The following is a 24871-nucleotide window of genomic DNA, read 5'->3' as shown; positions in this document are numbered from 1 at the left end:
ATGACCTCCATTATTATAATCTTCAAACCAAAAAGGATGTCATGTTCTTTTATGCGACTTATTCTAGCTTGAAGAATACAATATTTCATTATAGGATGCTTTCCTGAACTCAGCTTTTTCGCCATGGCAGCCAATTTCTTGAGTATGTTTATAAGAAACAAAGGGTACATACCTCCTCTTAAAATTACTCAAGTACTAGAGGTTATTATAAAAGAAAGAAGAAACAATCCAAAGGTGATTTATATTATATATTGGTATTTAATTAAGTAAATATGAGAGAAATATGTAGCATCTTTAAAAATAAATTAAAATTTAGTACTCTACTGGTGACACATGGTTACAAGAATATTTTAGGTTGGAATTTAAATTTCTTTTATTCAAACAATGTAAACATATGTTTACTGGTATCAAAATTATTAATTATTATTGCTAATCAAATTAAATACATCATGATCATAAATAAAGATTGAATTGCATATATGTTTTAAGTCAGAAGTCTGTAACAAAAGTCACCATAGCAGCTCCATTGGAATAGTAATGGTTTGTAGAATTCAAATTCACACAGCTGTAAAATACTTTTAGCTGTATTTGAGATCATAGGAAAGAATATATTCGCTGGTTCAGGATATAATAAGCAAGAAGAAAGAACATTTAATATTAATGCCGTATAATTTTAGACACGTAATCAAAAATTTTAATATTTGTATTTGTATCAATTTTGTGTGACTTCGCAGTCATATGATAAATGTCGTAGTAAATGTAAACTCATCGCAGCAGAAAAGAAGAGCGCAGTTTTTAATCCTGTCAAATAAGATATAACTGTACATTTTTTGATACAGAGCATTAATGTCTATTTGCAGCACATAGCTGCTCCGATAATAATAATCATGCAATTTAATCATCTCTTAAACATGTGACTATATTCGGTTTGAGTGTTTTGAAATATTATATGATACACTTAAGTTCTTTACTTTTTTGACAAAATTGATTAAAAAAAGCATTTATAAAACTAAGATGTATGAATTAAAATTTAAAAATGTCTTAAAATTAAAAGACCTGCAGTTTTCACGGCTAAAATGAGGTATACAGGACAAAATCTTTATTTCAGCATCAAATGATTATTCAAAATTTTGCAGATAAGAAATATATATCCTGATTTCTGAGCTAATAAATAGGCCATATTTCTGTCCTAGTTTTAAAATAGTGGGATTCGATAAATATAATTTTTAATAATTTTTTTTTCATATTATGAATCACTCAAATAATTTTTAAATCTTATGAAATGAGCAAACTGTTCATTCTATAATTCAAACATTACAAATCTTTTTGAGAAATTACTACACGAAATTTCATCTGAATATTTGCTTAATTTGAAGTGATAATATTTTGAGCAAAAAGATCACACCAAAATTGAAATTCATAAAAATGGCGTTGAGCAAAAAAATTATAACAAAATTGAAATTCATAAAAATTGTGTTAAAATATAAACATATTTACAAAATTCAGTTTAGAGAGTTATTAAAATATAAAGACCAATGCGACTTACCAAAGAATGAAAGCAAAAATAAAATTCAAAGATTATACAAAAAATCTTTTCAGAGATTAACTTTACCGAATAAAAATATTTTCAATACATTCAACAACAATCGACTTTTCAATATAATCCCCAATATTAAGGAGGAATTATTTTGACACATTCTATTATATGTCTAGACCCAACATAAAAAATTGAAAAATGAAACTAAAATAAAACGAATTGAAAAGATTTAAAAGGGTACACACCAGGAGGTACATTTCATAACTCAAAAGCATTTAGGTTAATACCTGCTGCGAAAGTATAAGAAAATGCTGGCAAACAAGTTTATAATAGGACTGAAAACTTTTCTATTGAATGAAGCCTTTATAAAATTTCATTTTGTCTGCGGGTATTGAAACAACCCCTGGTGGGAATCAAAAGACTTTTTAGAATAAATCTAAATTTAACTTATTGTAGGTTACTCTTGGAGATAAATTTTAATGTTGTTTTCAATAAACTTTGTAGAAACGATGGCAGGCGCTGTTTTGATTTTTCTTACCACCATCTGTATACATAGGTTATAGACTTCATATTACATCACGGGTGGCGCTCAAAGTACCATTGTTTAGGACAATATCTAGGAAGAAAAAAAGAATTTTTCTTTTTTTCTTTCAAATTCTTCAATAAATATAAGTAGAAAATAGTTTCAAAAATTATCTCAATATAAAGTATTTTCCAAAAAATAATTGAAAAATTATATTAAATTAATTGAAACAATATGTCGGTATCTGTAAAAGAGAAATTCAACGAGCTCGAGTATTCTCCCTGAAACTATTTTGTATACTTTCTATTAAACATATTATCACCTCTTAGACAAACCAGTAAACATATACTCATATATAATATACCAAACAAAGACAGTACCTGCGTATTAACCATGTGCCATAATAATTACGATAATACCTATTTGATTATCTATTTCGTGATTAATTGCTGATTTGCAGTACACAAATATCAGAAAACCATATATGTATTTTGGATATCCTTTTTGGAATGATTGGAATTGAAGGATTTTTTATATTGAATTTTTAGAATTCTGTTAAAATTTAGCCGAAATCTATTCAATGGAAGTCTTTCTGTCCATTTGTTCGAATACAAGTAAATGCTATGTCTATAAAACGAAGATAGATAAATAAATATTGGTACACAGATACGGATTATATATCTCACGTGTTTTCAGAAGTATGTAAACACAGTAACTCAGAAATGCTATGTTTAATAAATGAATGGTAGATTATCACTTGTCCACAATTACAGTTTTAGAGCAAATTTCGGTTTGATGGGAAAAAAATCTTTTAAAACAAACATTCTATGTTCTGGAACTTGTGCATTAACCATAATATAATTATTAATCATCAAAATAATTGCCAAAGATCGCACGCTATAAAACCCTTTCTTAACATTCAGTACCAACTTATTAATAATACACAAATGTATTTATAGCAGAATACCCGAGGAAGCTCAGATTTCCCTTACAAACAGTGTGGAATTTTGGTAAATAGAGATAATAATGCTGAGATAATTTTAAGCCTTTTATGTTTGGCTTTATCTAGATACTTTTCTGTGAAATCATTTTTTTTTTATTTTGAAGCTGAAGTCACCTGATCTTTTACAATGGTTAATGGAAGCTTCAAATTTTGACACCGATTTGGAGAAAGATAATTCCAACAAGAAAGAAGAATCATTTTCAGGTAAAATTTTTTTAATATTTTATATGATTTCAACTTGTAAAGCCATATTTGAAGTTTGATAAATTTATAGCATGATGCATAGTTATTTGAAGTTTGTTAACTTTTTTTAGAATCTTCAAAATTACCCAGAAAGCGACAAACTCTTAATGATGTTGAAGTCATATCAAATGCTTTAGTTGTCTTTTTAGCTGGGTGAGTTTAGAATCTTGTATTTTTCGACACAAACTAAGAAATTACCACACTGAATTTGTCCATGTTTTGACTAGAACTTACTTTGCAATTAGTACTGTCATTTTTAAAACTCATTCTAATTTTTAAAAAAATGTTAAGAAATATTTTAATTTGTTTGCGATCAATTTGCAATGTATAGAAAAACATTCATTTAAATTTCTAGAAAAAGAATTAATATGGAGTTAAATGTGACGAATTTTCATTTAAGCCTCCACCATTATTCCTCAAGCATTGGTCAATAGGAAGAATAAACATAGACTTATCATAGAATTTGTATTTCGTAATGATGAAAATAAGTGCTTGACTTGTGGAAGGTTTTGGAATACGACATTAAATTTGATCATTCAATAGGAATTTCAATAATTCATATTGAAGGATAAAATATGTGCCTGTATCGAGAAGTTTCTATTATAAAGATCGGTTTTCAATTGATTTTACTTGTTTTTAAAATAATAGTACCTGGGAGACTAAAATGATCCTGGCAGTTTTTTTTTTTTTTTTTTTTTTTTTTTGGTAAAAATTGTGTTTTTTAAAGAAAATATTTCGATACAAAACCCATACTGGTCACATATGAATGTTTTTCCATCTTAGCAACATATGAACTGGTTAACTAAATTTAAAAACAAAATCATGAATGCACTTAGTTTAAAGGGGTGGTGGATTTTATTAGGTACTTTTCGAATTATGAAATATTTATGCAAATGTATTAAAATATAAATGAGTCAAATTTCTTAAATTTAAAACGAAATATATTATTTTTTTTAAGCGAAAGATATTTATTTTTAAAAAATATCGAAATATTCCTTACAATTTATTTTTTTATTTTTTTCTTTATTAATCAATATAAATTTATTTGGACGAAAACTATGCACGATTTTGTAATTTCAATTAAATGTTAATTTTTGAGATATATTTTTATGTACACTAACTGAATTTTCTTAAGATTTTTTATATTTTTTTCTGAACTAAAATTGATTTTTAAATACCTAAAAAATATCGAAATATAAAACACATACTCTATTTTCTTTTAATGCTTAACCGAAATCTTTATTATAAATTATTTTTAATTTCATCAAAAATTAAGACACTTGGAAAATCTCAGAGATATTTAAATCTAATTACAATATCATTTCATGAAATGTTCTTAAAATTTATTTATTTTTCTCTAAATCCTTAAAATATTCATTTTATTGATCAATACATGTTATGACACTATTTTAATTGAATATAAATGTATATTTTGGTGAGGAGAAGATGAAAATAAAATTTCATGTTTACGTTCATTTTAATTCATTCAAAGTCCACTGTCCCTTTAACAAGTTATTCGAATTGCTTAACACAATAATTGCATTGTTGCTACAGATTTGAGTCAAATGTATTGTATACGGATGATATCATAAAGCACCATCTGTCAAAATTTTGAGGTACCATTAGGTTATCAACCTATGGCGAAATGGCAAGTACCACAAAAATTTACGAGATGGTGCGATATGATATTATCAGCATGAAAGCAGATAGAAAATGGTTCTAATAGTTTGTTATAAAAAATATTTTTGTGTGTGTTAAATAGCGTTTTATTTTCAGGAAAGACACCTATATAGATAAACTTAAAACGCAAAACCTTATATAAGTATAAAATTTGATCCAAATCTTTTCCGAGATACATGAAATAAATTTATATATATATATATACAAGAATTGCTCATTTAAAGTTACAATATAGGTGTTGGAAATTATATAATTACAGCATGTGTTACTTTAGTATCCTTGCTTATTTTATTGCCCTTCCATGTATTTATCATTATAGTGCATTCAATTTGTACACTGTAGATAATTACAGCTGTACAGATTTGTACAGCTGTAGATAATTACTATTTTAATATTTAGAATAGAGATATCTGTATCTTTAAAAACCTCAAAATTTTGGCAGCAAACGGCAAGAAATGGTTGCTTTCACATTGAAATCAAACAGTAACTACAGAGTCGATCAGTGGATTAAGTCTTTATCTCTAAGAAGAAGAAAAAAAAACATTTAAATGTTGCTCTTTAATTGTTCCAAAGATTATTAAAGTGTGAAATCATTCTTTCCAACAAATTATTGTTAACTTCTATAAAATAAAAAGACAAATGAAAGTAAAACTAAATATTTTTTTCAAAAAGCAAGCAAAAATATATTTTAAGTATTTATATAGGAGATAATCCCAAAACGTCTGTATGTAATTTCAATGACTTTCGTTACTGGCTTTCTAAACAATCAGCAATAAAAGACAAATTCCAGTAGCGCATTTATATTCATCTAAAAATATAGCATGCTTTTATGCCATGTTTTTATTCTTGAGATTCTTTATGGTTTTAGGAATCAAACTTATCAGAGCAACGGAATAGAAGTTACCACTTAAATTTCATATTTATTTAGCTTATGAAATACTAAAAATGGCCTTAAAATATATTTTATATAGTAGATAATTCTTGCAGTCTAAAAACTCGAAACAGGTTAATAAGGAATTTCAATCGCTAATCTTCCGTCAAAGAAAAGCATCTTAACACATTCATTATAAGAATGTGTATTCTAATTATTCCAAAGAATTCGTTCGAAAAATTATACATAAGTACGTTAGAAACAATCTGGAAATCATTAATGATGTACTGTAAATATATAAGCGAAAAAATTGCGTTTTATTTCTATTTAAAATGTATTTCTCTTTTAGGTTTGAGACAACGAGTTCTGCTCTTGCATTTTCCTTCTACTTTTTAGCAAAATACCCGGAATATCAACAACAAATTCAAAAGGAAATAGATTTCCTTATTGAACAGGAAGTAAGAAGTATCATTTTAAAAAGTATTTGCACTGAACGAAAATATTAAATAAGGTTATCAAAGAAAAGTTATAAGATTATTTTATATTATATATATATATAAGCATTATTTTATGTAAAGCAGAATGCAGGTGCGACAAGCAGTGAAGAAACTTTGCATTTTTAAATTTGCTCTAATCCATCCCGGAAAAGCATATTTATTTACAAGAAGGCGCGGATAAGGCACGTCCGCTCTCTGTGCGGCATAAAAGCAGAAGTGGGGAAGAGCGAAAAATAAATTATCCCTCGTCTTATATAACATGATACTGTTAGGAAAAAAATTTTTACAGTGCTAGTATATTATTAAGATTCTCATAGGCATTTCTGACGCATGTCTATCGCAAGCAAGGGAAACACAGGGATCTTTTAAAAAAGAACGTGCTTACTGGAAATTTTTCTATCCCGTCCCTTGGAGCGTGTGAAGGCGCAAATTTAAGCATTTTTACAAAGTTCCTCTTGAATTAATTAAGTAAGTAGAGTAAGTGGAATTATATCAGGAAATAAGAGATTGAAATTACTATGGGCTAAATCAAGATAAAGCTTTGGAAATTAATTTGGATTAAATTAAGAATTTAAAATATCATTATATATATATATATGGCTATCCAAGAAGAATATGCAGATTTAAAATATTTATTTCTATTATAAGACAATAAATAAAAATACACACTATCCATCATTGCATTAAGTTCAGAGATTTATTCTTTGTATTAAATATATAAGTTTCTTCTGTGTGTTTTTTTTCCCGACAAACATGGAATTGAAGTAAATTCCTTGCTACTTTTGAAGAAACTGATCCTTCATTATAGAACTTGCTGCAAATAACAATTCGATCGTTCAGAATTTGAAAAGCAGCATGCATAAATGATATGTACGCCTATATTGTATGAATCCCACTATAGATTCTTTCTATTCTAGTGTACCTTTTCCCAATCCATTCATAAGAGATTATAATATTATTTATACGATTAACGTGCACTTAACTAATTTGAACAAGAAAGTTTACCTTTTGAAAATATTGATTGCTTACAATAAAGAAGAAATCATATAAAATGAATAGTTTTTCCACTCAAAGTCGGATAATAACCTTGAAAAATGAATTGATAACTTTGTTCAGTTATCTATTATTTGTCTTAATAAAGCAAATAATGAGAAAAGGGTTATCATTTAAATTCAAATATCCATTATCGCTTTAATACAAAAATACAGTAAGTTCCATAGTAAGAATATTCTTTTTCTAAAGAATATTCGTATGAAGTATAAAAATGTATGAAAAATAAGACAAATATATCGGTATGTAATGTAATATATATATATATATATATATATATATATATATATATATATATATATATATATATATATATATATATATATATATATATATACAAAAGTATTAGAATCAAGTTAATAGGTAAAACAAAAACCAAATAAAAATTAAACCAAAAAAATTATTAAAAAATATTAAAAAAGAATCCGGCCTGAAGACTTTTTCAAGGGTCACCCTCAGGCAGGTATTCAAATAAAGGGATTTTTTCTGTGAGGACATACAGACATTAAGTCTAATAATGATTCCTCGTGACCCGAAAATCCCCCGAAATTATGCTCAAGAGATATACCATTTTAACAGAAAGGAAATACAAAATAACAAATTAGAAAAAAACCACAAAGTAAAAATACAATAAAAACAAGAACAATAAAAACAAAAACAGCATTAAAATTAAAATTAAAATTAAAAACGAAAAGGCCAAGACATACCATCCTGTATGTCTGTACAGACTTAATGTCTGTATGTCCTCACAGAAAAAATCCCTTTATTTGAATCCCTGCCTGAGGGTGACCCTTGAAAAAGTCTTCAGGCCGGATTCTTTTTTAATATTTTTTAATAATTTTTTTGGTTTAATTTTTATTTGGTTTTTGTTTTACCTATTAACTTGATTCTAATACTTTTGTATCAATTCATCTGTGTTTTAGAAGTAGCTGCAATTGCGCTCTCTAAATACTATGAAGTTCCTTTTTGGTTTTAGTTTAAATAGGTAATAAATTTTAGTTGCGATTTCGAAACTGTTTTGTTTCGTTTTCATTTTAGTTTCGTTTTCAAACTTTTTCTTACTTTAGATTGGTTACTTATATATATATATATATATATATATATATATACGTGTGTGTATATATATATATATATATATATATATATATATATATATATATATATATATATATGTGTGTATATATATATATATATGTGTGTGTGTATATATATATATATATATATATACACACTTTTTAAAATGGTTGTTCTCTGTTGTATGCCTATACCTTAGTTAGGGTATCATTAGTAGATAGTTTTATTTAAACTTCTAAAGAATTTAAATAAAAATTTAATAAATTTCTAAAACAAAATACATCTGGAAATAGAATTTACGTTTATTTGTCACTTTTCAATACACGAATGTTTTTGTATTTATTAATATTTTTAATCTCAATAATTCTTTTGTTAATGCGTTCATTTCAGAATGTTATTCTGAACAATAGATTAAAACAGCATAAAATAATGTTTTAGTTCATTCTTTAGATTTTTCTGTGGTTTTTTTCTTCTTTCTAATGGATAAATGTAGGTTTACTAAATGTATACAATATGAACTCATACAACCATCTGGAATGTAACAATAAAACATATACACGATAGAAGAACAAAATATCTGAAAATAATTAAATATGAAAAGCATATTATATATATGCATTGCATTTTGTTACAATATTTATAAAATGTAAATTAATTTATATTAACAATAATCTACAAGTATTGATTTATTTTTACTTTTAACATTATACCCTTTTCTTTAATATCTAAAGCAGTAACTCGCATATATTGAATAATTTTTATCACTAACGTATATTTTCCTTCATCAAGTGTTTATTCCTACGTCATATTCACCATAAAACCAAAGACTTTCGGAAATTGTCTGCCATAAATGACGCTATTATCGAGAGACTCACAGTCAATTAACCGAAGCCAGAGATCAAGAAATATGTGAAAGTTGGCAGAAAAAAACACTATTTTTATTATGATATTTGACATAATGACTTTTACGATATATTGGTCAAAAGTTGGATGTGGTTCATGATCGATATTTTGTTTCATTTTATTGTAATTGCAAACGGGAGTTAAGAATCATTCATTCGTGTTTGTTTTCATTAAGTAATAAACGTCATTGAGAAAACCAGTTATTTAAATTATTATAGAAATCTTTTTGGGAATAAAAAATTTGGAATCCAAGATATAAGTTTCTAAATCCTTTCCATGATAATGACTGTCAATTAAAATGCGAAATGCTATAATTTCTTTAAATTTAAAAAGTAGAAAATTCAGCAGGAAGGTAGTTATCAATCCTCCAAAATTCTTTCTGATCTCAACGCTTTCTACCCGCTCTCCCACAGCATAAAAATTCCATCTCCTTGGGCAGGATCTTGAAAACCAAGTGACTCAGTTTAATTGTGAAAGAATTGGAGAGTGGGGAAGTCCGAAGACACAGGAGAAATTTCTTCCTTTCCCTTTTCGAATATCACATAGAATGAAAAAAAAATTGAGATTTTTTGTACTTGTGGGTTTTGTAACTATGCGTTTCCTTTTGAAAATATATTAATTAAATATATAATTAATATATAATTGAGTGATATGTAATTGGATCTTCGGAAAAAATGCATAATTGAATGATTTTCTAATTTTTTTTTATGTAAGCGGGCCTAATGAGCTTCAGATCAAGAGTCTTCCGACTTCTGAGGAACATAGGAAAAAAATTCTGAATCAAATATTTTCCTTGTTATCTGATTATGGTCACAATTATGAGATTCACTCTCAACAATAAACTTTCGTATTATTTCAAAAACATATATTGATCTAATCAAAACGGTTTCCCTCGAAACAAATATACAACTGAACCCCTTTATAAGAAAAGAAGCGGAATATTCATTGAAAATGATGATGTGAAAATATTATAGATTCATTTATTTAATTAATTAGTTTATGGTGTTACTATGGAGAAGCAATAACAGCAGGAATTAATAAAAATATAAAGGGAAATTAAGCGTCAAGTTATAAAAGAATAAGTTGAATAAAACACTAAAAAGGAAGAAAAATTAAAAACACCCTTACTGGAGACACAACAAGAAAAAATTAACCCATTCAATATAACAAATTTCGCATTTAAAAATAGAAAAATAATACCAGTGTGACTCAGTATTTCGTTCATGACCTTATCATACATCAAACAAGGTAATAAACCAATTTATGATTCATAAAGCATTATTCCACGGCACTGACGCGTTGTCAGCTAACCCTCGACTGTCGAAAGATAAGGGCATTTATTGGAAGGCCGAAAAATAAGCTAGGAATAACTGGTTGTAATAAAAACGAGTGTATTGGCGCCTCCTAATTTATCAAAACAAGATATACTCTGAAATCCCACTATACTTCTCAACATAGCCAGTTAGTAATAATATTTTAAATATTGTGATCTTTAATTATTTGAAAGATTACAAATAAAAAAACTGATGGAAATGAAGAACAAAGATAATTATTATAGACCAGAAAGAATAGTGTCAAGTAAGAAAATGCTGAATTAAATAAGAAAAAAATATTGAATTATCTACTGTAATGTATTAGATTATAATGATAAGAAAAGACCAAATTATCAAAGTATAATGCGTAGTTAAATGTTAACTTCTGAAGATTTAAAACAGTGGGCTGTTTTTATTAAGTGCATTCATATTACGTCTGAATCATTGATTTAAAAAAAGAATATTTTTAGATTGTAAAATTTCTTTTATATAATATATACATGTTGAAATATTTTTATTAATTTATGCAATTGCTTCTTTTATGCTGCCTTTACAAATAGCAATATAATACTTAGGTCATATAATATTATATAGTTAGATTCATTTTTATTTAAGTAAATGAGTAGTATAATATATTTCTAAAAGTATAGAAGATCTTTTTAATTTTATTTCTCGTGAAATAATTCAAAGACACCATGAACGTTTTCCTCAACCTCTGATGAATCATAAAAAAAGCAAATAGAGAAAAAAATGAAACTATTAGCAAAAACTTGATTACTTTTCCGCTGAATCGCATACAAATTCCAGTTCCTGTATTGATATGCCAGGTTTCTGATTTCCTCATCAATGAACATTGCCACTAATGGTGACAGAGGGGCACTTATGTTTCTTTAAAACACCTCATTAGACTAGAAACTCCGTTTAATTTTTTATGGACTGAATATGAAGCAAGAATATTTAACGAATTCATCTTCCAAAGTTGAAATTTCTGTTTTCTAGCAGGCAAAATTCCAGCATCTCCCAGAGAAATTTGATCATCACATTGAACAAAAAGTTTCTGCTGCCCTTCTAACTTTTTCGCGAGAACGCAGCTTATAGCCGAATGATTTTCATCTCTTCTTTGAATTTATGTACTGGTTAGGAGCCGGCGTCCTGGCATAAGGATAGCGCGTCTTCCCCGTGATTTGAGCGTCCTGGTCTCCAGTCCCAGTATGGGCATGGTTGTACTTCATCTGTTCTATCTGTGAGATGTGTGAATGTGCCCCCTGTAAAAAGGGGCTGTGCAAGCGAATGTGATGCGTGAGTAGCTAAGACATACTCTTGGTCCTAGTTGGCGCTACTAAAACAAGACACGCTCCCTTGGTTTAAAATCACTGACTTCATCAGTGAGCTTGTCATGGCAAGTGTCCTTATAAACAACAACAACTGGTTGGGAGGCTGAAGCTTCTATATTAATTATGTCTAGAATAATGATAAGAATTTTCAAAGAAACGTTAAGGCCTCTCCTTGCATCACTCGGAGCAACGTTGCTGGAAAAGCGGAATTTAAAACTTGGTCCATATATAAGAAAATGTCTGAACCTTCATAACGATTGTGTAGATAAGTAAAAATGTTTGTACATATGTCTCGGTAAAAACTGCAGTTTACTCTCTAATTGTGCCCTTTTCACGATTCATTGAAGAAAAAAACATGGCCTTTGGGCGGCATTTCTTACTAGTTAAAATATACTTGTTTCAAATTGTTATTAAAACAAAACATTTTGAATTTTAATAGGGACAGTTGGATTATTACAATGTAAGCAATTTCCAACTGATGGAACGTTTCTTCTTGGAGGCCATGAGGTTTTATCCACCAGCAATAAAGTAAGAAGTTTCTATGTTTTCCACGAATTTATAATTATTAAATGAGTAACATGTTGTGAATTAATTCAATGATGCACAAACAAGAACTTAAAGTAATAGATTACTGAAAGAAAGGATATGAACAACTTTACATTCAATGAACAAAAATATTTAGCACTCGCCAGCAAACAACAACATGACACAAAGGCGTAGAAAGTGATAGACTTTTAGCGTAATATATAGGTCATTTCCAGTTAGCAAATATTTAAACTTCATTGGCCATTCGTTCAATGTTGGGGAACTTAACTTTTCCATTATGACAATACACATTTGCTGATCGGCCTATATCTGATTAAAAACTCAAAGTATACACATATGTATAACAATATATAAAAATAATGGAAACATATAATTGATAATAACATAATACATATAATTGAAACAAAAACATATTGTTTCAATTTCTCACATTTTTGCCACCAATATAGCAGCTTCACGATCGGCTTTTCTTTTCGAACTAGAAGATTCTCCCTAGAGTTTTCTTAGCATTTTTTTTTCTTTATCTGATGTTTCTTGTCACCCTCCCCCCTACTATTTTAAAAACGATGCAAGGTTAACGCGTGTATTGCTTAGGTATTCAGACGATTGCTGGTTGAATGACGAAAAGTTTCCATTACTCTAAAAAGATAAAGAAAACTGAAAGATGTTCATTAGTGTTGCCACAAACAGTTTCTCTAAAAGTAGAATTGACAAATAATATTGTTTTAAACTAAACTGCTATTAATTAAAGCTTTAATTTTTCTTTTTGGTCAGTATTTTACCATCAGGTACAACATAAATATTTACTGCTACATAATAAATACTTTTCGTTAAATATTTCAAACAATATTGGTGAAACAAACCACAAATGTCATAGGTTGTGATTCGCTACGTAACAATCACAAAGCGAATAAAATACAACGTTTGCATAAAAAAAATTATATCATACATATGATATTTTTTTTCCAAGAATGGTTACATTTACTTTATAACTATTTCTTCTCTACATCGGTTGTGCCGAAAGTTGTTCAACATAAGATGCTATAATCATTAATATAAAAGGCCTTGAATATTTGTAAATTACGTAATTGTAAAAAAAATTTGAATTACTTAATTACGCGTTTTATATTACTTAAACAAATTTAAGTAAAAAAAAAAATAATTAAATAAAAAATTTCAGTAAAAAAATAAAGTCAATTCCTATTTTCGAAAGAATTGAACTCGCATTCTTCACCTTCAAGTGAAAAATTCTGAAATCCTTGCATTTTTTACCGATTAATTTACTGCCTGTTGATTTCAATTTTCATTACAAACTGCTGAAACTCTATTTAAAGTATTAAAAATTAATTAAATTTAATAATTAATGAATTTATATTTGAAAACACTGTATTAACATCAAATGTCATCCACAACAAGTTTTAAAAAATGTATTTGAACTTGAGTGGATGAATAAAAAGTATTTTATTAACGACTGAAAATTTAAACAAGATATATATATATATATATATATATACAGAGAGAGAGAGTATGAACTAATAGTAGGAATTAAAAAAATATACATTTCAGATTTTTAAAATTTGCAGCTAAATAATTAATAATATTTGCAGTCAATTTTTTTCTCTAATTGCAAAACATTCATTTAAGTAAATTATTCTAAAATCAGTCTTTCAGAATAGTTAGTTTGTTCAAAATTATCAAGGATCCTGAAAAATTCATAAGAAGCACTTTTTCTCATACATGTGCAACTAGAAATGAATGTCTGTAATAATTCTGCTTAGAGATTGCAGAACTTTATCCTTTTTTTCTTTATACATAAGTGCAAATATTGTAAAATCTTATTTGCATGTGAAGGAATATAGAGTTATAAAGAGACATGTATACATATGTATGTTTATTTTTTTTTTAAGAAAGCGATTTCTCAGTTGCGAAAAAAGCTCATATTTCATTCTCTCTCTCTCTCTTCTCTTTCCTATATATATAATGAATATGTAGGTTCTAAATTCTGACTTCAGTTTAGAGTTGGGAAAGAAGAGTCTAGAATTTCTTATCGTCTAGACATTCTGGATTTGGTAATATCTTTAATGAATCAGTTTAAATATTTCTAATATGTCTGCAAACTTAACGTACAAAATCTATTCCTCTCACGTAAAAGAGACGAGAATAAGTACTCATTTCGACAGAGGCAAAATGGAGATGTCTGTTTCTGCTGTGATGATATAAGTTACTGAATACTTTAATTACTTATTAGAAACTAACTGCAGCTTTTCAAAGGATTAAAATAATTTCATTTTAAATATTTTTAATTCAAAAAGTTCTTTGTATAAAAATATTAATATTCAAACGTCTCATAATCTGAAGCATTTTTGATTTACAATGAAAGCATTGATTGAACCAGACGATTTTTAAAAAGTGAAAATCTTTTATTTTTTATTTATTTATTTATTTTTTTTTTTTTGCATGTACATAAATAATCAATTTAAACCAAATCAATAGTTGCTCCTGATATAAATTGGTAATCATCTACTTTTAAACTTTTTTTTAATGTTTGTCTAAAATTCTATTCATGTATTCTGGCAATAGTTCTTCGCTTTTGTTTCTATTTACTTAACTTCAATTAATATGGTTAGAAATATTGTGTAATCTATCATGTAAAATCAGTAAAAAACGTAATTAAAAGTATTAAAAATAAAAATAGAAATATTAAAAAATAAAGATAGTGTTGTTCAAAATCTCACCAGGCAACGGCATTAACAAATCCCTTATGTCAAAATAGAATACCTTATTCAATTATTTATTAAATTTTGAAAAAAAAATTTAATGAAAACTCTATTGAAATGAAAATGATGTTATTTGAATTTAAAGTTTTGAATATGTAATAAGATTGTATCGCCTGTAATAAATTGCTTCTAAGTTAAAGCGGGGAAAAGTTCGGTTAAGTTCAAATTAATATAATCCTATTAGCAAACAATATCGGACAATATTAATACGATATCTTCACGATATTGTTCAACATTCAGGATATCGCATAACATCTCTGAAATATAGGACGATATCTTGTACTCAGATAAAAAAAAATAACTTTTAGCTCTGAAAAGTCGAGAAGGACCTTCTTATCTTAAATTGGAGGTGTACAAAGAGTTACTTAACTCTTTCTAGGGACGTGGGAAGTACGCTTCCCACCAAATTTACCAGTCATTGTAAGAAATTATGTAGGTTGGCATGAGTTCTGACAGTTTTTTTTTTGAGTAAGTCAGAAACTTATATGTTTCAGTTCTTTATCTCAGACAAAATGATATGTCTTGATTTGTAACTTAATTATTAATTAATCAAATTAAATTTATCTAATAAGCTAAATGAATCCCTTTTCTTATTCTAATTTCAAGCCTAAAAATAATTTAACATAATATGACAAGACTAAAATGGTCCTTTAAAGGGTTAATTCAGCTAATTTCTTAGGGGGTTGACACGTATACGTAGCGTTAACGACTTTTACTTATATTAAGATTTGAAAGGCAGTCGTTACGTAGATAGTAGGCATACAATTTGAGAGAATTTCAATGAAGAAATTATTCTAAGTAAATTAAATTTAAAGAAGTACTTTAAAGACATATTTTAAAAATTATAAACTAATTTAAGAGCACATGATCTAAACAAAAAATTCTTATGATGATTTAACTTTAGTATTTGACTAATTCTACTTAATAATATTAGTACTTAAACTAATTAATTCTACTTAACAGTATTACTACTTAAATTAATTAATTATACTTAAACTATTTATCCTTCAGATTTAATGTCCTTTGGTTTTTAGTTTTATCATTAGGTTATCCGTATCTGACGTCGACTATGGATACGTGCGCATACCAAAAGGAATGGAAATTAATATACCAGTTGAATACATACACCACAGTGAAGAGTTCTGGGAACAACCAGAAGAATTCAACCCAGACAGGTACGACATGTTTTTTCTTCCTTTTTTTAAATATTTTTTTCTTACTTGTTACCTGCAATATATATGAATAATAAAATATCTAAATCAGATTTTGAAATTAGTTATTGAGTTTTTGCACAAATAGAATACACAGGGAAATAAAAAAATTCAAATCTGCGTTGAGAAAGTTAAACGAAATTTATTATTGATAATGTTAAGAAACTATAATATTCCTTCAATGCACAGAAAGTCTTATAGTATGGAAGAACGATTTACAACTATTTTAAAAGGGGGTTTGAAGTCAATAGCTTACACTTCAGTAAAAATTTGGCAATTTCGTGAAGAATTTGGTGAATAAATGATTCTCGAAAATACAAGAATTATAGTGATATCTATATAAGGACTTGAGATCCGTAGAATCTTTCAGAAAATTCCATGTCCGACAGAAAATATATATGAACGTTAAAGTGAATGAAGCAAATGAATTCTATTTTTGGAGTGTTGATAGCAGATACAGCTCTCTATTTAATTTCGCTGAAACTTTTCTTTTTAATGCTCTACTGTCTGCATTTGCATTGATGATTTCTGAAAGATGTTTTTGGGCTTACTTTAGCTATGCTGTTACTACTCGTATTTTTCGTGGAATAAAATGTTGTTATTTGTTATCGCACTCGTTAGATTCCTCAACTCGCAAACACACCGGATGATTTCGCGTAACATTATCAGCATCAAAATTATAGGAATATATGAAAAATAGCTCAATCATGACCAATAGAAAGAATAAGAAATTATGGTGAAATAAACAAACTTTTCTCTTTACCTCATGAGAACCAAATTACGAAAAATGGTGTACTGTGAAAAAACATAAATGTGGAGGTAGAGTACGCCAGATTGATTTTTTTTATTATCGATTATTTAAAACGCAAATCATAAAGTTCTTAAAATTCAATAATCAATGTTTTGTAGCACCAAAGAGAAAATCATCATTACATAATAGATCATTTAATAAATAATTCAGTTCACATTTCTTTAAAATCATTTATCTATTTGAACTATGTATAAATTTCTAATATTTATATGGAGGATCACTCAAGAATCATGAGGCCTTTTTTTCAAATGATGAATAAATAACATAACAATGATTTTATTTTTTTATAAAAAAAACTATATTTAAAAAAAGTTTATTTTAAATTTTCTGCGCCATTTCACAACTAAAATAATTATAAGTTTCAATAATTGAAATCACAAATGAATTAACTTTTTCATTAAGTTTTTAAGGCAGCACTTTCTTTTAACAATTGAAAGCACTATTAAAGCAATTTTTTCAACTTACAGGTTCTTGCCAGGAAGCGCAGCTAAACGTCAGTCCTGTAGTTACATGGCATTTGGCACTGGCCCTAGAAGCTGCATTGGACAAAGGCTCGTCAACATCACATCCAAAATTATTCTTGCAAAGATCTTGCACAAATTTACAGTGGAGCCCGCCGAATCTCATGAGCAGGTAATTATATGCGTTAGTGGAATCAATTTCAAATTAGTGGAATTAATTTCTTTATTACCATAGTAACTTGATAAGTCAACATGTAAACAATTTAATTAAATTTGTTTTGCGTTGTGTTTTGGCTTCAAGTCTCTTTGAAAGAAACATCTATATATCTAAATACACACACACAGACACACACACACACACACATATATACAATTACATATTTGGTCCCCCACCGAGAGGCACTTCAAATTTAAATATGTGGAACTACCAGCATAGAGTTTGGATCTCGCCATCCGTGTGGGTACAGAAATAGTGTAGGGTCTAATATCCTCCCTCCATCCCACCGATTACGGGACATCTTTTCCACAGTTGTACCATGATAGGTGATGCCCACAGCCTTAGTTCTCACAAATGCAGACGTGGTGACCCCGCAGTTAGAGTTTATCAATGTGCCTTAGGGCCAATCGAAGTAATGACTTGTGATATGCGTATTTTATTATAGAAGTAAATGCCACATGTTTAACTCGTTGAATAAAGTGTGCCATTGTTGATATATTAAAAATCTTGACAAAAAATTGATGTCATTCTAATAAAAATGAGTATTTGCATTTCATGAAATCAAAGACTACAAATACTTTGTTTCAGAACAATGCCGATATTCATGGCACATAATTACCATTCTTGTAACAATTTTTATAGTAATTTAAAAAAGTAATAGTTATAAAGCATTCTGCAAATTTATCCTTCAGATTATGGGCTATACAATATACAATACCTCACATATTCTCACAGAACAGATATATTGTTCCATCGCTGTTTCTTTGAATTGTTGGAAGAAAATTTTTCTTCTTCTCACACGTATAAGACACTGAAGGAATTATGTTTTCTTTGCTTCGTAATATCATTAAAACATTCACTGCCACAATTCCGGGTTGATATTTGGATTAACTATTTAATTCGTTGCCCCTTTATTTTCTATCTCATAACTGTAATAGAGAAAGAATAATCTAATTAGAGGGTTCGGAGCAATCATATTGAAAATGTGAACTACAGATGAGTCATGCGGCAGGTAACATTTAAAGTGCCTGCGTCCTGACATAGGGGTAGCGCGTCTCCCACGTGATCTGGGCATCCTGGGTTCGAGTCCCAGTTCGGGCATGGTTTCTCATCTGTTCTATCTGTGAGATGTGTGAATGTGCCCCCCTGTAAAAAGGGGTCGTGCAAGCGAATGAGTGATGCGTGAGTAGCTAAGTCGTAGTCTTGGCCCTAGCTGGTGCTACTAAAAAAAAACAAAAGATGCTCCCCCTCCGGCTTAAATCACTGTCTTCGTAACAGCGGGCATCTCCATGGCAAGTGCCATAAGAAACAACAAAAACATTTAAAGTACTCTAGTAGAATACAAATACTGTACAATATTCTATCATATGGATCAATAATCGCAATATTGTAATATATTGTTGAATATTGGATAATATCATATAATATCGCACAATGTTATGCAATGTTTGCAATAAGCTGTGCTACTGGCAATAAACATTTTTATGCGAATTGATACAATGAGAAAGAGAAGTAATTTGTCTAGATATTAATGAATTTATGCACCCATGTGTGAGTTCATTTGCTTGGCGATAAACTATTGTCCACATAAAGAGCGGAAAGCTCAAAAATAACACAGAGACTATCGACATAGTGATTTATCACCCATAAATGCCTTACATTAAATTATAATACCTCGAAGAAATATAAATATCACACCGATTCTAATATATGAAAATATTATGTTGATACATCATCTATTTCATCAATAAAAAAAGTTCAAAACGTCCGATTAAGTTAAAATGCATAAATACTATCTATTATGTGCAGATAAATTTATTACAATTAAAAACTGTTCATATTTCAATATTTTAAAAATGAGTAAAAAAAATTTTTAGCATTCGAAATATGTTTATAATCTTTAATGTGGAATACTTAAGAAATGAAATTTTCACATCAATCTTCGCAAAATGGTGCAGACTAAAATTCTGGTCCTTTTAGCAACCGTTCCATGCTTTATTTTCTTAGAAAACAATTATTTCTCTGATCAGGATCATAAATAATTACGAATTTTAGTGGTGAAAAATTTACATGCGTTGCAAGTTTAAATCGTTTTCATATACATACATTGGGTAATTAATCTAAGATTAATATAAATTCAGGGTTAGATGTCTGAAAAGTTTTTTCTCGTGTTATTTATAGATTTCTAGATGCTCTGTCGTGCAGTAGTTAATATTATGAATGCTTTACGCTGGAAAGAATGGTGCTTGCATGCTTAAATTAGCACTCTGAATTTTTTTTTTTTTCAGATTTGGATCACCGTTTTTTTTAAACATTTCCTATTTCACTGTCGATAAGGTGTTATTAAAATTTTCTAGAAGCTAGTAATGACACATTTAATTTCCCATTTCATAACTGTGGTGAAACTTTCGTGAAAGATATAAAATTACTATTATTTTTTGACCTAGCAAGCAATTAAGAATGTTATTTCCTTAGCATATAACTCGTTAAGAGTTTTAAATTAAAAAAAAATCTTTTTTTAGGTGAATTGTGATTATAGGATTTAGTATTATACAATATGACATCTTACATCATTAAGGAGATTCAAGGATTATAAAATTATAGTTATTTGAATTAGAGAAATGTATTTCTTAAATGAAATATCCAACTATTTGATTCCTATGAACAAATTCTTTCAGTTTATTTCCTCTATAATGATATGTATTTAACAAGAAATTCAAACGTATTGTATTAATATTTAGGACTTTAAACATAGGAAACACTTTTAAAAAAAGAACTAGTTTTAATTGTTTTTAAATTTTTTTCACTTTGTAGCACTCTAGCTGATTTATGTTAAATTTTCCCAGTTCAAATTACTATTTTTATTATAAAAATTAAAAATCCAATAAAGAGCTAAAATATACTTCATATTCATTTAATAAAATTAATATTTTTTTTCTTTACTTATTGGATCCAAAATAATTAATTAAATTATTTGAGCTTCGTTATTATTTATAGCCTATGAAAACACTTCAAAATGAAATCAATCAGAAATCTATATCTATCTATACTTATAATAAAGCTCAATGTGTGTGTGTGTGTGTGTTGGCGCTCTACAGGCCAGACTGTTTGACCTACAGCTACCAAATTTGGTACATGTATACCTTGGAGATTGGGAATGTGCACCTGGGGTTCCTTTTTTCGAATTTTTAATTAGAATTTTAATTATTAATTAAAAACTAACTTTCCCGCCAAAAAATCTTCCATTTTCCCCACCGCCAACTTTTCCGCCAAAAAAATCTTCTATTTCCCCCACCGCCAAATGAGAAATTTTTTTTCTCCCAACAGTAATGAGGCTAGGGTTAAAATTTTTCGGCCGATTATTTCAATCGATTCTGTTTATTTTCTTAATGTTTGATGCATTTAAAATTAAACATTGTTAATGAATCGATCTTTCAGATTCATTCTGAAGTACTTTTGAATTAAAATAAAACAGAATAAAGGAAATTAAAAATTTCTAATCCGCATAGCGTTACCCAACTGGCGTAGAAAAAAATCACGTATTTGCGTTACGTAACTGGAGAAGAAAATTCACGCATGCGCATTCTGTTCTGATTGTTGCCATGACAACCGTTATCAATGGATGATTTAAATTATTTTTGGGTTAGTTGCATGCTTTAAGTAAATTGTATTTATATTAGTTATCTATTTTTTGTATATGCTTATAGTTTTAAGTATATCGTTTTTTAAGTAGTTTTTTTAAAACCTGTTTTCAACCGTTTATTTTGAGCGATTCATTTTATTTTCTTAGTGTTTGATGCATTTAAATTTAAACATTGTGAATTAATCGATCTGGTCATAATGAATCTAAGAAAACTTTGTTGACCAACTCTTGAGATATTACATAAATTAAAAAAAGATATTCTTTAGTGCCCATAAAGTTTAAAGCCTGAGTGACTCTATTTTCAGTAATCAGATTATAAAAAAAAATACTTTGTTTCAGCAAAAAATATCATTATATTAATTGAAAATTAATTCTTTCCACTTTAATTTAAAGAATAAATTCTACGGGTGCTAACAGAAAATGAGAGAGATACATATTACGTTATGACTGAAGGCCTTTATAATATTATGAATGAATTATATTACAATCAAAATTTGAAGTTTTAAAATATTTTGATGAAGAAGCTATTAAAGTAGAAATGACATAAAATATTTAATTATTAAAATTTTAACGAACATTAAGATTGGCGAACCGGCTGGTCGCCAAAGGCGGCTAGTACTTATAATAAAGCTCAATGTGTGTGTGTGTGTGTGTGTTGGCCCTCTACAGGCCAGACCGTTTGACATACAGCTACCAAATTTGGTACATGTATACCTTGGAGGTTGGGAATGTGCACCTGGGGTTTCTTTTTTCGAATTTTTAATTAGAATTTTAATTATTAATTAAAAACTAACTTTCCCGCCAAAAAAATCTTCCATTTTCCCCACCGCCAACTTTTTCGCCAAAAAAATCTTCCATTATCCAAAGCGCCAAACGAGAAAGGCTTCAGTTTTTTTTTCTCCCAGCAGTAATGAGGCTAGGGTTAAAATTTTCCGGCGAATTATTTCAATCGGTTCTGTTTATTTTCTTAATGTTTGATGCATTTAAAATTAAACATTGTTAATGAATCAATCTTTCAGATTCATTCTGAAGTACTTTTGAATTAAAATAAAACAGAATAAAGGAAATTAAAAATTTCTAATCCGCATAGCGTTACCCCAACTGGCGTAGAAAAAATCACGTATTTGCGTTACGTAACCGGCGAAGAAAATTCACGCATGCGCATTCTGTTCTGATTGTTGCCATGACAACATGTATATGCTTATAGTTTTAAGTACAACGTTTTTTAAGTAGTTTTTTTAAAACCTGTTTTCAACCGTTTATTTTAAACGATTCGTTTTATTTTCTTAGTGTTTGATGCATTTAAATTTAAACATTGTTAATGAATCGATCTGCTCATAATGAATCTAAGAAAATTTTGTTGACCAACTCTTGAGATATTACATAAATTTAAAAAAATATTCTTTAGTGCCCAGAAAGTTTAAACGCTGAGTGACTCTATTTTCAGTAATCAGATTATAAAAAAATGCTTTGTTTCAGTAAAAAATATTATTATATTAATTGAAGATAAATTCTTTCCACTTTAATTTAAAGCATAAATTCTACGGGTGCTAACAGAAAATGAGAGAGATACATATTACGTTATGACTGAAGGCTTTTATAATATTATGAATGAATTATATGATAATCAAAATTTGAAGTTTTAAAATATTTTGATGAAGAAGCTATTAAAGTAGAAATTGCATAAAATATTTAATTATTAAAATTTTAACGAACATTAAGATTGGCGAACCGGCTGGTCGCCAAAGGCGGCTAGTACAACAATAAAAAAGGAAAGCATTAACACTATAATCACGATATTCATTGCTGGTGTTATTAAATTGTTTCTTCAAATGTTCTTTCTTTGCATCAAAAAGAAACAATTTAGTCTATATATTAATAATAAAAACCAGTCATACTTGTCATACGATTGTAGCTGAAAGCGAAAGAGGAATTCAAGCTTAATAATTCAAGAAAACATGTTAACTTCAAATTTCCTTTGTGTTTCTTTTTGCTTGAAAATCGAATTTTATAATATTATCTTAGTACAATTTTTAGAATAATGTATATATATATCTTTTAGAATAATATATATAGGAAAGTTTAAAAAGAAAAGTTACAGGAATTATATATAGATATATATAATATCAGTAACTTTTTCAAATTTTTTCTTTTTAGATTAATAGCATTTTATTTAAACAAAAAAAAAACTAATAATGTAGCTTTCTCCTTTTCCATACTTTATCCAGTCTGAATTCCGGCAGTAAATATAGTGGCCCATTTTGGATGGACTTCCAACATATTAAACTAATGAAATTGCTGTTTTGTGTTCTTTTCCATGACTAAGACTGTAGTATTTAATTTGTAGAAAATACTGGGAAAGAAAGAAATATCTCAACTCCATTTAAAAAACAAAGACTATGAAATTTATGCTCATTTAACTGATGGCAGAAAACTATTTTTCATGCCCAAGCAAAACAAATAAGTCCTCCAATAGTATGGTGCCATTGCATTGTCTCAAAATCATATAAATATAATAAATATTAGTAAAATACACTTGTTGAAAATCGATTTTATTAAGAGAAAACTAGACTTTAAAGTAACAAATGTTTGGTAATAATTTCTTAAATACTTTCATTATTTTTTTTCATACATTAATATTTTCTCTTTTCAATATAGATAACTATTGTAAAAGTGATTTTAATTAAAGCTACTTTTTTTGTTCCAGATGAAATCTGTTGTGAAAGTTTTTACGATGGTCCCCGAAAAGGTATGCGTGAAGTTAAAACCACGATCCACATCAATGTAAAATAAACTTTATTTATAATATTTTATGCTGAAATAAAAATGAAATTTAAATAATCATTTGGAGAAAGAATTATTTTTAATAAGTATCAATTAATAAGCAGTATTTCTTTTGTGTTAAAAATTTTAAGATTGTTTTCTCACCTTATTTATAAAACTAATAATTAAAAATCACATTAATGTACAAAATATCTGCAAATAAATTTTTTAAATTAAATTTCTATTATTTTAATGTATCACAAAATAATTTCTAAATGGTGAATTTGATTAGAATTTTTGTACACACTTTGATTTCATTTTACTTATTTCGGCTTATCGGCTGTAACATTTTTACACTTTTTAAATTTTTTTCATTTACAAATAAATGATTTTCAAAAAATTACAAACATTTTT

The 24871-nt window shown here is 27.9% G+C and overlaps 1 protein-coding gene across 1 annotated transcript in view; it reads left to right on the top strand.

Annotated features, from left to right (window-relative positions):
• Window positions 1-24538, top strand: part of LOC129981554 (cytochrome P450 3A41-like) — a 46012-nt gene extending 21474 nt beyond the window's left edge. The window contains exons 7-14 of the mRNA XM_056092431.1: window positions 95-234; window positions 3168-3267; window positions 3378-3459; window positions 6207-6315; window positions 12468-12556; window positions 16386-16526; window positions 17841-18006; window positions 24402-24538. Coding sequence (XP_055948406.1) covers window positions 95-234; window positions 3168-3267; window positions 3378-3459; window positions 6207-6315; window positions 12468-12556; window positions 16386-16526; window positions 17841-18006; window positions 24402-24482 — 908 coding nt within the window. The 3' untranslated portion in view covers window positions 24483-24538. The remainder of the gene's footprint in view (window positions 1-94; window positions 235-3167; window positions 3268-3377; window positions 3460-6206; window positions 6316-12467; window positions 12557-16385; window positions 16527-17840; window positions 18007-24401) is intronic.
• The last annotated feature ends 333 nt before the right edge of the window (window positions 24539-24871 follow it).

The sequence above is a fragment of the Argiope bruennichi genome, chromosome 8 (assembly GCF_947563725.1).
Source record: "Argiope bruennichi chromosome 8, qqArgBrue1.1, whole genome shotgun sequence".
Lineage (NCBI taxonomy): Eukaryota > Metazoa > Arthropoda > Arachnida > Araneae > Araneidae > Argiope > Argiope bruennichi.
Note: the sequence above shows the minus strand (reverse complement) of the source record. Positions and strands in the feature narration are given on the sequence as shown.